This window comes from Artibeus jamaicensis, unplaced genomic scaffold (genome assembly GCF_021234435.1).
Source record: "Artibeus jamaicensis isolate MK-2021 breed Jamaican fruit bat unplaced genomic scaffold, CSHL_Jam_final contig_718, whole genome shotgun sequence".
Lineage (NCBI taxonomy): Eukaryota > Metazoa > Chordata > Mammalia > Chiroptera > Phyllostomidae > Artibeus > Artibeus jamaicensis.
The window spans coordinates 3,904,085-3,918,397 of record NW_026521936.1 but is presented as its reverse complement, the minus strand read 5'-3'; the positions used below and the strand labels follow the sequence as shown (position 1 = coordinate 3,918,397).

The 14,313-nt window shown below is 58.1% G+C and overlaps 1 protein-coding gene across 16 annotated transcripts in view; it reads left to right on the top strand.

Annotated features, from left to right (window-relative positions):
* KMT2C (lysine methyltransferase 2C) overlaps window positions 1–14,041 on the top strand; it is a 206,999-nt gene extending 192,958 nt beyond the window's left edge. For 15 of the 16 annotated variants that reach the window (XM_053671829.1, XM_053671828.1, XM_053671827.1 and 12 more), the window contains 11 exons: window positions 687–936; window positions 2,036–2,175; window positions 2,566–2,673; window positions 3,204–4,323; window positions 5,361–5,497; window positions 6,460–6,602; window positions 6,869–7,037; window positions 10,217–10,333; window positions 10,592–10,665; window positions 10,868–10,976; window positions 12,428–14,041. In XM_053671829.1, the coding sequence (XP_053527804.1) occupies window positions 687–936; window positions 2,036–2,175; window positions 2,566–2,673; window positions 3,204–4,323; window positions 5,361–5,497; window positions 6,460–6,602; window positions 6,869–7,037; window positions 10,217–10,333; window positions 10,592–10,665; window positions 10,868–10,976; window positions 12,428–12,520 (2,460 nt within the window). In that variant the 3' untranslated portion in view covers window positions 12,521–14,041. The remainder of the gene's footprint in view (window positions 1–686; window positions 937–2,035; window positions 2,176–2,565; window positions 2,674–3,203; window positions 4,324–5,360; window positions 5,498–6,459; window positions 6,603–6,868; window positions 7,038–10,216; window positions 10,334–10,591; window positions 10,666–10,867; window positions 10,977–12,427) is intronic. The other variant, XM_053671833.1, reaches the window with a different exon arrangement.
* The last annotated feature ends 272 nt before the right edge of the window (window positions 14,042–14,313 follow it).

Below are 14,313 nucleotides of genomic sequence, written 5' to 3'. Positions count from 1 at the left end.
GAAATGTGCCACAGGGTTCTGGAGGGGGAAGGTCAAAGGCAGACTAGGAGTAGTAGTCGCTGCAGACATGCTGGCTGCTTTGGACCCTGTGAGGAGACATGTGATGGACCCCAGGCTCAGTCAAGGCTAAAGAGCCGAATGGAGCTGGAGTCCCCGTGTTGTGGTCAGAGGCTGCGTGCCGTGCACTCTGAGAGAGAGACCTTTGTCGCCATTTGCGGAGAGGACTAAGCAGTGGAAAACAGCTCAGACACAAGTACTGTGCAGGCAGCTGCTCCCCCAGTGAATTGCCAAGCCGGTGTTGGGTGCCTTCACTCTGTGAAGACACTTGACTGGTGACCACACTGGTTTGATGATGTGACTCGGTGGTGGTCAGTACACGGCTGGCCTGTGAGCCTGCGTCCCCGAGGCTGGCCAGCTCACTCCTGTGTTGTGTCCCTGCACACCGGTCTGACACGGGGCGACCTGAAGTGGCTCTGCACGCTCAGGTTTTCTGTTAACAGGAGCCCTTAACGGGAACTTAGTGCATGGAGACTGGACAAGGAGACTCGCCCTTCAAGTGGCCTTTGCCCTGAGGCTCTGGGTGGAATGGAAGCGCTGGGTAGCTGACTGGGCAGGTGTCTGCAGGCAGCCGCTCTCCCGAGGGTGACTGGGTGGGTGGCACAGGCTCACTGGCCTTTCTGTTCCAGAACATCAGCAGCGTCGTGGCTGCCTTTTCCAACCTGCTTCGTGTCCGAGTCCCTAACAGCTATGAGGTCAGTAGCGCTCCAGACGGTCCGTCCGTGGGTGTGGTCAGTAGCCACAGAGTGAACCCAGGTTTGGAGTATCGACAGCATTTATTTCTCCGAGGGCATCCACCAGGATCTGCGGCTTCCCCCCGATTAGCGAGTTCATTCCGGCTGAAGCCGCCCCACATGCCATTTCCTCCAACGAGCAATGGTGAGCTGGTTTGCACGTTGGCCTCGGGCTCCTTCTGTACCTGCAGGTCACGCTCATTTAAAGTCTCACTGCAGTTTTCAACATGTAGCAGGCAGCATCTTGGAGTCTAGACGCCAGTAACTTAACTGTGTTCGGGTTCCTGTGTCCAGTGGTGTGATGGGACCTCTGGTGCTGGGGGTGGGGCGGGGGGAGTGATGCTCTGTGCCGCAGGAAGCGCTAGAGTGCCGGCTGGGGCAGCTCGCCTGGAAGCATCTTCCGTTCTCTGCACGCCCAGACCTCCCTCCCGCAAGTGCCACATTGTGCCCAGAGGGCGGGGACTTACTCGCTTCCTTTCCTTCTGCTCCTTCCATCACCACTTGCCACGTCCTCTGTGCCATCTGCTCAGGGGCCGTTGTTTCCCGGCAGTGTGACTGTGCCTTCCCCGAGCCGGCTCCCTTCCTGTGTGTCTGGCCTGGTCTCCTCCCAACCCTGCTCCCACCACCTGCCCCCCTGCAGCCTTGTGGCCTGTTTCTGCCCTTGCGCTGCTGCCAGAGCCCAGTGGTCCCCGAGTCCTCGTCTCCGAGCTCTGGCTGAGAGTCGCCGGGGTTGGTTTTGAACTGCTAGCCTCTTGCTGCTCCTGCCGCCCCATCTTCCCCGCTGCCCTGCCTTCCTGCCATCGTGCCCTGCCCAGAGTCCCGGCTTTCCTGTCTTGGCTCTGGAACTCAGCTCAGCCCTCTCTGTCCACGTCAGACTTCTGACTCTCACACACATGCCTCTTCATCTCTCACGAAACGTCTCTGCACCATCATGATGCTCCGGGCACACCGCCCCCTGGCTCACCGCCCACAGACCGGGTGGGGACGCGCGCCATGTCCGTCTGCCCTCACAAGCAGCAGCACCACCCAGCTGCTCGAGCCAAGGGTACTCCCGTCTCTGTCCCCCAGGCACTCACGTTATAGGCACCTTGGCACCTTTGCCAGGAAGTTGGGGTTTCTGTGAAGTAGCCGCATGAGGCAGGTCGGCTCGGTGAGCTGCAAGGAGAAGGTGCTGAAGCAGTGTGATGCCAGCACCGCCGTGTGGTGGCGGCCACCTTCATCCCTGACAAGACTCTCGCCTGCAGGTCTGTCTGTGCACAAGGAAGCCGGTCACGGCGTGGTGGAGGGCGCGGCCCTCAGGACGCGGTGGTGCTGCCACTGCAAGGTGGTCATCCTGGGGAGCGGCGTGCGCAAGTCTCTCAGGGACCTGGCCTTCGGGGACAAGGTACTTGGACATCCCTTCTCCGCCCACCGGAAGTGTCCTGGACAGCACTTTGCTGTCCTGTCCTGGTGACCACATGGGACGTGTTCCCGTTAGTGCGTCAGCACGCATGTGGTGATGCCGAAAGCCTGATGGCTGCAGCAGACTCGCACTGGGTGTCTCGAAACATGTTTCCAGCTGCCGCGGGGTATGGAGAGCAAAGTGTATTTCTGTGTGTTCATCTTTTCTGAGGCCACACTATGTGCTAAATAGGCACATAGTTCTGTTTGTACCCCTAAGACAGGAAACTCCTTCCACCTTTGACGTGAGATGCCAGCTGACGTGCTGTGTAGATCTTTTGCTTTTTCCACTGGGACTTGGTGAGACCCCCACTCATTTCTCTCTGCTTTCCAGGATTCTCGCGAAAGCTCCAGTAGAGTGGAAAAGGACATTGTCTTCTGTAGCAATAACTGCTTCATTCTCTACGCATCGACTGCACAAGCAAAAACCCTGGAAAACAAGGTAACATCAGTCTAGTTTCAGCTAACGCACGGTGTGCAGGGAGGCCTTGTGTGTCCAGGGGACACTGGAGCGTAACACAGGGTTCCAGACGCCGCAGGACGGAGCCGGGCCAGTGCCGCTCAGGACCTTTCCAAAGTGCTCATTTAGCTTAACATAGTGCTGTTCCATCATGCACATTAATTCACTAGCCCCTCCCTGGTACAGCACGGGTCTCTCTGGATTTGTTCTGGGTGGAAAGGGGGGAGTGCAAGACGGGGAAGAGCAGCGCCCCTCTGGGGTTGGGGCTTCGGGGGGGAGGCCTGTGGCAGACGCACCCGCAGCTGCCTCTTTCCCCAGCCCCGTCTCTACACGCGCGCGCACACGTACACGCACATGTAGGGGTCTATGTGGACTTCCAGGGGATGGGGCCTCACTGCTTACCACACACTCAGGCCCCTGTGCATGGGTCACACACATCAAGCCGTGTGGCTTTTAATTTCACCAAGCGTTGCTTTCAGAGCTTGCGAACTGCCCTTCTCTCTGTCGCACAGGAGTCTGCCCCTTTGCTGCCCCAGTCGCCTGTGAAGGAGGCACCGTCCCGCGCCCTCCACCAGTACAGCGCCAATGTGTCCGCCCTGGACGTGCACTGCCTGCCCCAGCTCCAGGAGGCCGCCTCCCCCCCAGCGTCACCTCCCATCACCTTCCCGCCTGCATTCGAAGCAGCCAAAGTCGAGGCAAAGCCAGATGAGCTTAAGGTCACAGTGAAGTTGAAGCCTCGGTTGAGAACCGTGCATGGCGGGTTTGAAGACTGCAGGCCAGTCCCCAAGAAGTGGAGAGGGGTGAGGTGGAAGAAGTGGAGCGTTCACATCGTGGTCCCCAAGGGCTCCTTCCAGCCCCCGTGCGAGGACGAGATCGACGCGTTCCTGAAGAAGCTGGGCACCTCCCTGAGACCAGACCCTGTGCCCAGGGACTACCGCAAGTGCTGCTTCTGTCACGAGGAGGGTGATGGCCTGACGGACGGACCGGCGAGGCTGCTCAACCTTGACTTGGACCTGTGGGTGCACCTGAACTGTGCCCTGTGGTCCACCGAGGTCTACGAGACCCAGGCGGGTGCCTTAATCAACGTGGAGCTGGCCCTGAGGAGAGGCCTACACATGAAGTGCATCTTCTGTCACAAAATGGGTGCCACCAGTGGGTGCCACAGGCTGCGGTGCACCAACGTTTACCACTTCACATGCGCCATGAAAGCACAATGCATGTTTTTTAAGGATAAAACTATGCTTTGTCCCATGCACAAACCGAAGGGAATTCACGAGCAGGAGTTGAACTACTTCGCGGTCTTCCGGCGCGTCTACGTGCAGCGGGACGAGGTGCGGCAGATCGCCAGCATCGTGCAGCGGGGCGAGCGCGACCACACCTTCAGGGTCGGCAGCCTCATCTTCCACGCCATCGGCCAGCTGCTCCCGCAGCAGATGCAGGCATTCCACTCCCCCAAAGCGCTCTTCCCCGTGGGCTACGAGGCCAGCCGCCTGTACTGGAGCACGCGCTACGCCAACCGCCGCTGCCGCTACCTCTGCTCCATCGAGGAGAAGGACGGGCGCCCCGTGTTCGTCATCAGGGTGGTGGAGCAGGGCCACGAGGACCTCATCCTGAGCGACTCCTCCCCCAAAGGTGAGAGCGCCCACCGCCGCTGCCCCGCTGCCAGGCTGCGAGCCCTGGTGCTTTCCTCAAACGCGTGTGCCTTGCTTTTTAGCGACAGAAGGGGTTTCCGTTTGCAAGTGCGGACCTGAACTTCCTGTGAGCATAACTTGCTCTTTGCCGTACAGTTTCCTAAATGGTTGCTAGACCTCCCTAAACCAAAATATGCAGTCACACACAGAGTGGATTAAATAGAAAAACTTGTTGGTGGTGGTTGCCGCCATTTACATGGGGGACCCTCTTCTCATTGTCACACAGAGGGCACACCACCGGGCAAGCCGATGCTGTAGGTCGTCTTACTTCAGGGGCACCAGATGTCACATTTAGAGCTAGAAAGTAGACACTTAGTTTTGGCCTCCGGGGTTAAGTCTGGATGTCACTGTCACTTTGGAGTAGAAAGTACTTGGTGCCCTGGCAGGTGACTCAGTTGGTTAAAGCATCCCAATGCACCCAGACTGTGGGTTCAGTCCCTGGTCAGGGCACAAACAGGAATCAGCCAGTGAGTGAGGGAAGTGAAAAACGTGTGTGTGTGTATGTGTGTGTCTCTCTCCCTGTCCTCCTCCCTTTTTCCTTCTAAAATCAATAGGTTTTTTTAAATGTATGAAAATGCTCTAAAGATGATTCCAATAGAATTATAAATTTCATGATTTAATTTACATCTAAGGTGAAAACCCTTTAGAGATAGCAGTAACTGGACGTTCTAAAATTTAGCATGTTACATCATCAGCATGAAGTTGAATTGACTACTGGCATAAATTTCAGTTGTTTTAAACACTCCTTTTCACTTTTCCTGCTTAATGCCCTTGACACATCCCCCTGTCTGTTCTTCCTGATGCCAGGGTCTCTCCGACAGCCTCTGCTGGCGGCAGCGTCCGGGCCGCGTCCGGCTTGGGGGCTGGGGCGCCTGCGAGGGTCGGTCTCCTTCCTGCTCTGGGTCTCAGGCTGCATCCCACTCGCCTCTCTGTCGAGCTAGATTGTCTTAGAAACTTTTGTTTTTGGTCTTAATGTAGGCGTTTGGGATAAAATTCTGGAGCCTGTGGCCTGCGTGAGGAAGCAGTCCGAAGCACTCCAGCTGTTCCCGGCGTACCTGAAGGGGGAGGACCTGTTCGGCCTGACCGTCTCGGCGGTGGCTCGGATCGCGGAGTCAGTGAGTGCAGCGCGAGGCGGGCCTTTCCCGGGGTCACCCCGCTTCGAGTGCTGTGGCCCACGTGGCCGGCGATCTCACACAGGGCTCACGTGCGGCGTCATGACCTATTGGGGCGGCTCAGCGAGGGTTCGAGTCCACCTGGGCAGGCGGCCCGTGCAGCGTGGGGCTCCTCTCCCCACGGCCCCGAGCTCCCCTGCCCTCAGGACTCTCACGTGCTCGTCCCTGGCCGGGGGTCCGCGGCTGCCGTCAGGCGACGGGGCGGGAGAGTGCACGTCTCCCCTTGGTGGTCTTTCAGGGTCACATGCACGTGTGCCGATCAGTCTGCCCTCAGTTCTGGAAAACTGAGTGACGATAAGCGCTTTTTTTCCTCAGTAATAAAAACTCCCTGGTGGGCTTTCTTGGGAGAAGCAGAGAACCCCAAAGCCACTGAGCAGCAGGCCCTGTTGCTTCCTCAGTCAGAAGGCCCGGCTGCTTGGTGTGTCTGTTGTATCTGTCGAGAGACAGGAAAGCCCTGGACCATGTAAATCATTGTACAAGTCACCCCGAGGTCACCCCCATGCTCCGGGGGAACCGAGGGCGGCCGTGGCACCATGTCATCGTCAGGTGGAGAGTAGTGAGGCACCGTCACGAGAGTGACCTGTTTGACTGTTAACTAAACCTACATTTTAAATTCCAAAGACTTCAATGTTGCCAGTAACCTGGGTGAAAGAGCCACGTGTGAACCCGTCCACTCCCCACCCCCCACCGTCAGGGGAGGGTGGTGTCTTGGGTCCTGCCGCCCCACAGGCCCGCACACAGGGTGTCACCGGGTTCTGCTCTGACACCAAACTCAGGTGTTTGTGCCCCAGTGCGGAGTGCAGGCCGAGCGTGTTATTCAGTGTGTTTCGAAAATGCGTTCTGTCCACTCGGTGGGGCCTGATGGGCCTCGGTCGAGTGCGTGCGCCTGTTGTGCTTCCTTCCAGCTGCCCGGGGTTGAGGCCTGTGAGAACTACACCTTCCGCTACGGCCGGAACCCCCTCATGGAGCTTCCTCTGGCCGTCAACCCCACAGGCTGTGCCCGGTCCGAGCCCAAGATGAGTGCCCATGTCAAGAGGTTTGTGTTAAGGTATTTTGTTTTAACTTCACATAGTACAGCCCAGGGTTTCTTAGGCGTATTAGTGGTTTTTGTGCTTGATCCGTCTGCCGCTTACAGACCCTGCCGTCCCTGCTGTGTCCGCCCGAGCACACCCGAGACCGCGCCGCGAGGCTCCGCTAGGCAGCTTTGCGTGTGTGCGCTCGCCACCGCCAGTGGCGTCCGCCTGGCTCTGCGCGTGGCTCAGAGTTGTCTTCACTTCTCCCTCCTCTCTCCCCGTGGCACGCCCCGGTCTGCAGGCCACACACCCTGAACAGCACCAGCACCTCCAAGTCCTTCCAGAGCACGGTCACCGGGGAGCTGAACGCGCCTTACAGCAAGCAGTTCGTGCACTCCAAGTCGTCGCAGTACCGGAAGATGAAGACCGAGTGGAAGTCCAACGTGTACCTGGCCCGCTCACGGATCCAGGTGGGAGGGCGCCCTTGTCAGGATGGGGGGGGACTGGGGCTGGGCCAGGCCTGCCGGTAGGGGAGTGGTCCCCGTGTGTGTGGAGGGGCCGCTCGTGGTGTGGGGTCAGGTCCCACCCCCACGGGCTGGTCGGTCTGCAAGACAAGCGAGGGCACCGGCAAGTGGGGAGCTCTCCGGGCCGCGAGCCCCCACCCGTGCTGTGGTGGGCCCTGGCCTCCGTGCCCGTGCGTGCACTTGGGCACTGGTGAGAAGAGAACAGCCCGATGAAAATAGTTTGAAAAGGAGCTCCCATTTTGGAGGCTGTGTTCTGGAAGCTTCTCCCGTGGTGGATCCTTGTGGGGCTGGCACAGGCACAGCCGTCTGCAGGCCTCCGTGGGAACGTGGGCCGTGCAGCGAGCGTCCCCCCCGGGAGTTCCCGGTTGGGGTTCGCTCTCCGATTCCCGCGCAGGCTCGGCGGCCCCTGACCAGTCCCCGCCTCCCTGTGGGCAGCACCTCTGCCCGCCTGTCTCTCCCTCCAGAACCAAAGTCTCACAACAACACTCCGTGGTCCACCCCCGCTCAGGCTCCTCCTGTTCCTTCGATGGAACACTTCCCTCCCTACCGGAAGATTTTCCAGTCTTTCCATTTACTGTTTGGGGTTTTTTAATTGTTGCTTTCTTAAGATTTAATTTTTTAGAGAGAGGAGGAGGGGGGAGGGAGGAAGAACAGGAAAGGAACAAATGTGTGCAAGGGAAACATCGATCGGCTGCCTCTTATGCACCCCCAGCCAGGGACTGAGCCCCCACCCAGGCCTGTGCCCTGATCGGAAACTGAACCAGCAGCCCTTTGGTTCACAGGCCGGTGCTCAACCTGTTGAGCCAGGCCAGCCAGGGCCTGTTCTTTATTCTCGATATTCGGGCGTTTAACAACAACGCACCTGCGTCGGGGTCGCGTTGATGGCTGGTGCTCCCACGTGGTGAGCCTTCTCAGTGCAGCAGCAAGGCCTTCAGTCTGAGCGGTGGCGTCACGTTCGTTCGTCTGTGAGTCCGTCTCCCCGTTGCACACGACGGGTGCACACTGGACCCCTCACACCCAGGACCCCAGTCTGGACCCCAGCCAGCAGCACCAGCTGCCCCAGGTCCCTGTTAAGACCTGTGGGTTTGGGGCTGCTGAGCTGAAGGCCAGGCTGCCCTGCAGTCGGAGGACCCCTGGCCCAAGCAGCCCCCTCACCCTCCGCTCTGCTTGCTGTGTTTTCCCTCGGGGACTTCTGCTTCCCTGCTGATCTGGTTTGTAAAGGGGCCGAGTCTGGGCTCCGGTCGCCTCTGTCCCCCGTTTCCCGGCCGCGTGGCCAGCTTTCCCGTTCTGCGTGTGCGCATCGCCGGCACTTCCTCGCCGTCGTCACAGTGGTTCCGTGGCAGCCTGTGTCCACTCTGTCGTCTCGACCCGAACGCGCTTTTCCTTGGGCTCCCTCGGTCCTGTCGACCTCCCGGGCCCCAGGCGCCCCACACCTCCTCCTCCACCTGCGTGTGTGAGCGCGGGTCCGCGTCGTCTGTGTCTCTGCGTCGGTCCCACCGGTGCTCGGTCTCCTGTGGCCACCTGCCCTCATTCTCTTCCACGGCTCTGGCTCCCGTGGGGGCACCGAGTGGAAACTGACAGGACTGTTTCCCCACGGACGAGCGTGTCCTTTGCGTGCAGCTTCTCCCAAAACCACCAGGGCAGCCCTGTGTCCTGTGCCGATCCCGGTGGGCTGACCCCCTCGCTCCCAGGGGTCCAGGTCTCTGCAAATCCCCGGGCGCTTCTCCTTGAGGTTGGCCCCGCTGCTTGTCTGCAAAGGCTGCAGCTGCGACGGGACCCGGCCCCCGCCCACAGCAGATGTTACGGCGTCTTTGTCGCCAGAGGCCGAGTGTGGGTGGTGCTGCAGGTTCAGGCTCGGACGACTGGTTTCCCTCATCTGCCCGGGGTCTGCTCTGCATGAACTGCATGTGCATAGCTGTTGCCCGTTGGTCCGGCAGTGAGACCTCGCACGCAGTCAGATGTTTGCCCTGCGGAGTGGCCCTTGCCGACCAGGTGTGGCGTCTGTCTGCCTACAAAGGAGGTGACTTCCTACAGTCAGACACACAGTCTCCTCTCCCGTGTGTGTTTGAGACAGCGGCTCATGTGTTGCCTCTCGGAGCTCACGCTTCTGTGTGGGAGACCACACGGTGGTGCTGCTGTGAAGACAGCCCTGGGGGGGCACTGCCCCGTCCAGCTGCACCGGCCCCTCGCACGGTGCTGCTCCCGGCCGGCTTCATTCGCTGCTGGGTCCTGTCTGGGACAAGTGGGTAACCGCTTCCTTTGTTCTTCCAGAAAGTAATTCATTTCATGCTAACACAGGCCTCCCCCTGTGGTTCCCAGGTGGTGCCTGCGGAGGAACATGGCAGGGGCGTCCTCGCGGGTCACAGAAGTCCCTAACGTTTCCGCTGCAGTCGGGGCGGTTGCAGTGGGGCGTGCGGAACTCAAGACTCGGAAACGAAAGTTCGAGTCTTCTGGGCCCATTGCCCACGGTCTCTCTGGGCGCTGCTTCTCCAGAGTCTGCGGCACTGACGGACGTGGCCTGTTGGGCTGCCGTCGCACAGGGCAGCGTGTCAGTGTTTCTGTCGATTCCTGTGCATTTCGTCAGCAGGCTCAGAACTGGACGTCAGGGGTGTAAATGGATTTTCCCAGGAGCCGTTTTTCTTTCCAATGTCCTGATCGTTAAATTAGCTGCCCCTGTTTCACTTTCTTGCTCTAGCGTTCAGGAGCACATCACCAAGTCTGATCTGTTTGTGGTCTTGTTGATGATCCCTCACGGTTGCCCCTGGGCCTCCTTCATTCCATTTGTGGTCATGCCCAGTCCCTGTAAGAGCCACGGGGGGGGGGGGGGGGACCAGGCAAACCCCCCAGGGCCGTTGGGCAGTTCAGCCTGTGGGATCTCCTGCGGAGCACCAGGGAGGTGAGAGCACCTGGTCAGAGTGGGGCAAGCCAGCCAGCGGCGCTGGAGTCCAGTGCGGCCAGGGCACAGGCAAGGCGGGGGCAGCCCTCAGGCCATGCGAGCAGAAAGCGGTCACTGACTGTGGGTGGCACCAGCCACGTGGCTGTCGATGGGGCCTTTGTGAGGGAGCCGGCCCAGGCTTGCCGTCTGAGAATTGGGCACTTTTGCAACACGCATGCTCCCCCCACAGGGGCTGGGCCTGTACGCCGCCAGGGACATCGAGAAGCACACCATGGTCATCGAGTACATCGGGACCATCATCCGCAACGAAGTGGCCAACAGGAAGGAGAAGCTGTACGAGTCTCAGGTGAGGGCCGCCCCGGGGTTGGCTGTGGCTCTGGGCTCGGGATTGAGCAAACGCCATTTCTGGAGGTTGCGTTTCCTCCTTTTGCCCGCTAGTCGTCTCTTCCCAGTCGGTGTTCTCCGCACAGGCGTGTGCGGGTGTGCGAGCTCGTCGATCGCCGTTGGTGGCGTGTGTCTGAGGCCTGCTCCCGCTCACCTGCGGCGGAGCCTCCCCCGTGTGGACCTGGCCGCGGGGCGGGGCTCTGAGTGGCCTCTTTTTCAGAACCGGGGCGTGTACATGTTCCGCATGGACAACGACCACGTGATCGACGCGACGCTCACGGGCGGGCCTGCCAGGTGAGGGGGGGCTGGGCGCTCACGCGGCGGCCGGGGCCGGGGCGGACGACTCGGGGCCAGGGGGTTTCAGAGAGCTGTGCTTCCTGGGTGCTGGTTCTCGTGCTGTGGGCGGATCGGAGTGTGCGTGGGGAACAGCTCACCCCGTGAGCTGCAGGTTTTTAAAGCTCCCGTCGACTTACCGTTTTCTGAACGGCGTTTGCAGGTACATCAACCACTCGTGCGCCCCTAACTGTGTGGCTGAAGTGGTGACATTCGAGAGGGGACACAAGATCATCATCAGCTCCAACCGGAGGATCCAGAAGGGAGAGGAGGTGAGGGTGTGCTGGGCGCCAGTTGTCTGGGTGCGGAGGCCGGGGCGCACTTCCCTTCACGGGGCCGCACCGCCGTCTCCTGGTTTCCCGGCGCCTTGCTGGGAGCAGCCCCCGAGTGGCGGGCCACATTCCGCCATGTGTGATGCTCTGCCACACGGCTGTGCCGAGCGTTCGTTTATTTGTTCTCCCGCCCTGTCTGCACGTCCCCTCCTCTGTTCCCACGTCACTCATGGGGCGTCATTTTCTGCACCGCAGGCCCCTCCACTCCCCTCCCCTGCTCAGAGTGTGGCAGGCACCTTCCTCTAAAGATCAATTCTGGCCTTGAGCAGATGGCCACAGCCTGTCACGCCGCCTTTGCCTCGGTGCCCTCAGGACCCCTGCTCTCGTGCAGGGGGGTCCCCACAGGGCTGGGGTCGCCTGCGCTCCTGGCTGTTCACATCCACAGATTTTTGAGCAGTTTGGCTACTTCATTATTTTCCCTTTCCTTCAAAATGCTGGACGCTGGCCTTGATGCTTGTTTCTCTGGTCTCACGGATGACAGTTAGGACTGTTGTTAGTCTCACTTGCCCATTGGCATCCCCAACTCTGTCCGTCCTGGCGTGGCCAGCACACGCCGTGTGGCTCCTTGCTCCGGAGCAGGCGTGGACTGCGGAGCTCCCAGCAGGCTGCTCGCATGTCTGCAGGAAGCCGCACCCCTGGCTGGGGCCCCTGGCCCACCACGAACGGGGCTGCGGGGCTCTGCCTGAGTTTTTTGGTCATCTTTTTGGAACCCCTTTCTGAAATCGGGAACTGGCCCAAGGCCCGTTTTGACATGTTGCCGTAACTTGACCGGTCACTGAGAGAACGAGTGTGGGAAGCCCTTGGGCGCCGTGAGTGCACCGGTCTCCGCTGGAGTCGGGCACCCGGGAGCTGTCCCACGGGAATCCGCCCACTCCTGGCCGCCGGACCGCGGGGCTGCTCTGAGGGTTAGTGACTCCGCTCGCCCTGCAGAAGGGCGTCCGTGAAACCTCTTTCCAGGGAGGAGCAGTGGAGGGGCAACAGTGGTGGGAGGGCGAGTCCTCCCAGCCCAGCTGAGGGGCCCATGGCCCGTGGGGGGAGGGGCGGGGACCCACCCATGTGGCCCACCTGGCCGACCTGCAGGGACAGTGAGGTGACAGTGCACCCTTCCTCGTATCTGGTCTGTTCTGAAAACACTGTTGCGTCCGTCCTGTCCCGTCCGCACCCCCCCCTGCACCCTCCCCCCTGATTTCCTCTGTTCCTCTGGGACCCCAGGTCAGCTCAGCCAGGCTCATTCCCTTACTCGTTCTGGAGGTTCCCCAGCGCCTCCGGCCCCTGCGGAACTCAGCAGGGCGGGTCTTGCTGTACCTCTGTGTGGTGTGCGGGTTGTGAGCCCTGGGCGGGTGCAGGCGGCCCCCACCTCTCCGCTCACCCTGTGTCTTTGCCGTGGGCAGCTGTGCTATGACTATAAGTTTGACTTTGAAGACGACCAGCACAAGATCCCCTGCCACTGCGGAGCGGTCAACTGCCGGAAGTGGATGAACTGAGCGCGCTCCTGGCTGTCTCGGCGGGTGGCTCATTCCTAGGAAGAAGCGACTCAACACACCGTTCGGATTTGGCAGCAGGAAGATTTTTTTGTTTTGTTTTATGACTTTGAAAACTAACTTCTGGGAGTTCTGAGTTCCTCGGTCCTTCAGGCAGAGCGGCCCCGGGACACCGACGCGAGCCGCTGGCCTGGCGCGGCCGAGGTCGGCCAGGATTTCGGAGTGGTCCAGCACTTTTTCTTTTCCTGTCTTCTTTTTTCTTTCTGTGGGTGGGTTTTGTTCTGTTTCGTTGTTTAGTCTCACTAAGGAGAAACTTTTACTGGGGCAAAGAGCCGACGGCTGCCCTGCCCCGGGGCAGGGGCCCTTCCTATGAATGTAAGACTGAGATCACCAGCGAAAGGGAGACGTCCAAGTGCTGGCCACGGCCTTATCGGAGACAGGGGCAGGCCCTCTAAGTTCAAGTTTTCTAATGCAGTAGACACCACTGAACAAGGAATGTACTGAAATGACTTCCTTAGGGATAGAGCTAAGGGATAATAACTTGCACTAAAACACATTTAAATACTTGATTCCATGAGTCAGTTTATTGTAGTTTTTGATTTCTGTAAAATAAGAGAAACTTTTTGTATTTATTATTGAATAAGTGAATGAAGCTATTTTTAAATAAAAGTTAGAAGAAAGCCAAGCTGCTGCTCTTACCTGCAGAACTAACAAAACCTGTTACTTTGTACAAACATGTAAATATTTTGAGGAAGAAAATACAATATAAAAATAGTTATTGACCAAACGCTACCAGGCCCTGCAGCAGCTCGGGTGCCCATCAGTGTCCACGGGGATGTCACAATGGAACTTTGTGTCACTAAGTGCGCCATTATGATTCTGTAATAACCAAAATTTCCACCTGGAGTGTTCGGGGTTTTTTGGAAACTACAGTCGATTAGGACTCCATGTTTTATACACCTTCCTTCTGATAGAACGGCCGCGACGGCCACTTTTGTAGCTGTTTTGGTAATTCAAGCCGATTTTTTCCTATTATATTGTTGCATCCCTGCTCCTTCAGTCAGGTTTTTTGTGCTTATACTTTGTGATAACTGTGAATAACTGCTTCAGAAGACACCCAAATGGAGGCTGAGTTTTTTTCAGCAAAAGTAGTTTTGATTAGAACTCCGTTTCAGGCCACCAAGAATCATGTAAACGTACTAGGATCGTGCAGCAGGGACTCGGCTCTGACTCTCCGGCCTTCGGTTTAACACAAACCTTTGGGGAGGAAGCGGAGGAGGAGGACGACACACGACCAGGCCGGCCGCTGCAGGGCCCGGCCAGGGGCTCTGGAAGATGTGATTTTAAAGTGTGTTTGTATGAATTGTTTGTTTACATTTCTTTAATAAAAAAACACACTGTTTTGTGTTTGCTTGTAGAAACTTAATCAGCATTTTGAACCAGGTTAGCTTTTTATTTTGTACTTAAACTTCTGGTACTGACACTTCACAGACTGAGTATATAATGAAGTTTTGTGTGCACAATTCAAGTGGGCTGTGAGCTGGTGGTCCATTCAGTGACGCAGTTCTGAACTTGTAATGTATATGGCATGATGTATTTTTATCTTACAGAATAAATCAATTGTATATATTTTTCTCTTGATAAATAGCTGTATGAAATTTGTTTCCCGAATATTTTTCTTCTCTTGTACAATATTCTGACATCCTACCAGTATTGTCCTCCCGGGCTTTTGTTTTGTTTTCTGTTCTGTATAATAGTATCTAATGTTGGCAAAAATTGAATTTTTTGAAGTATAC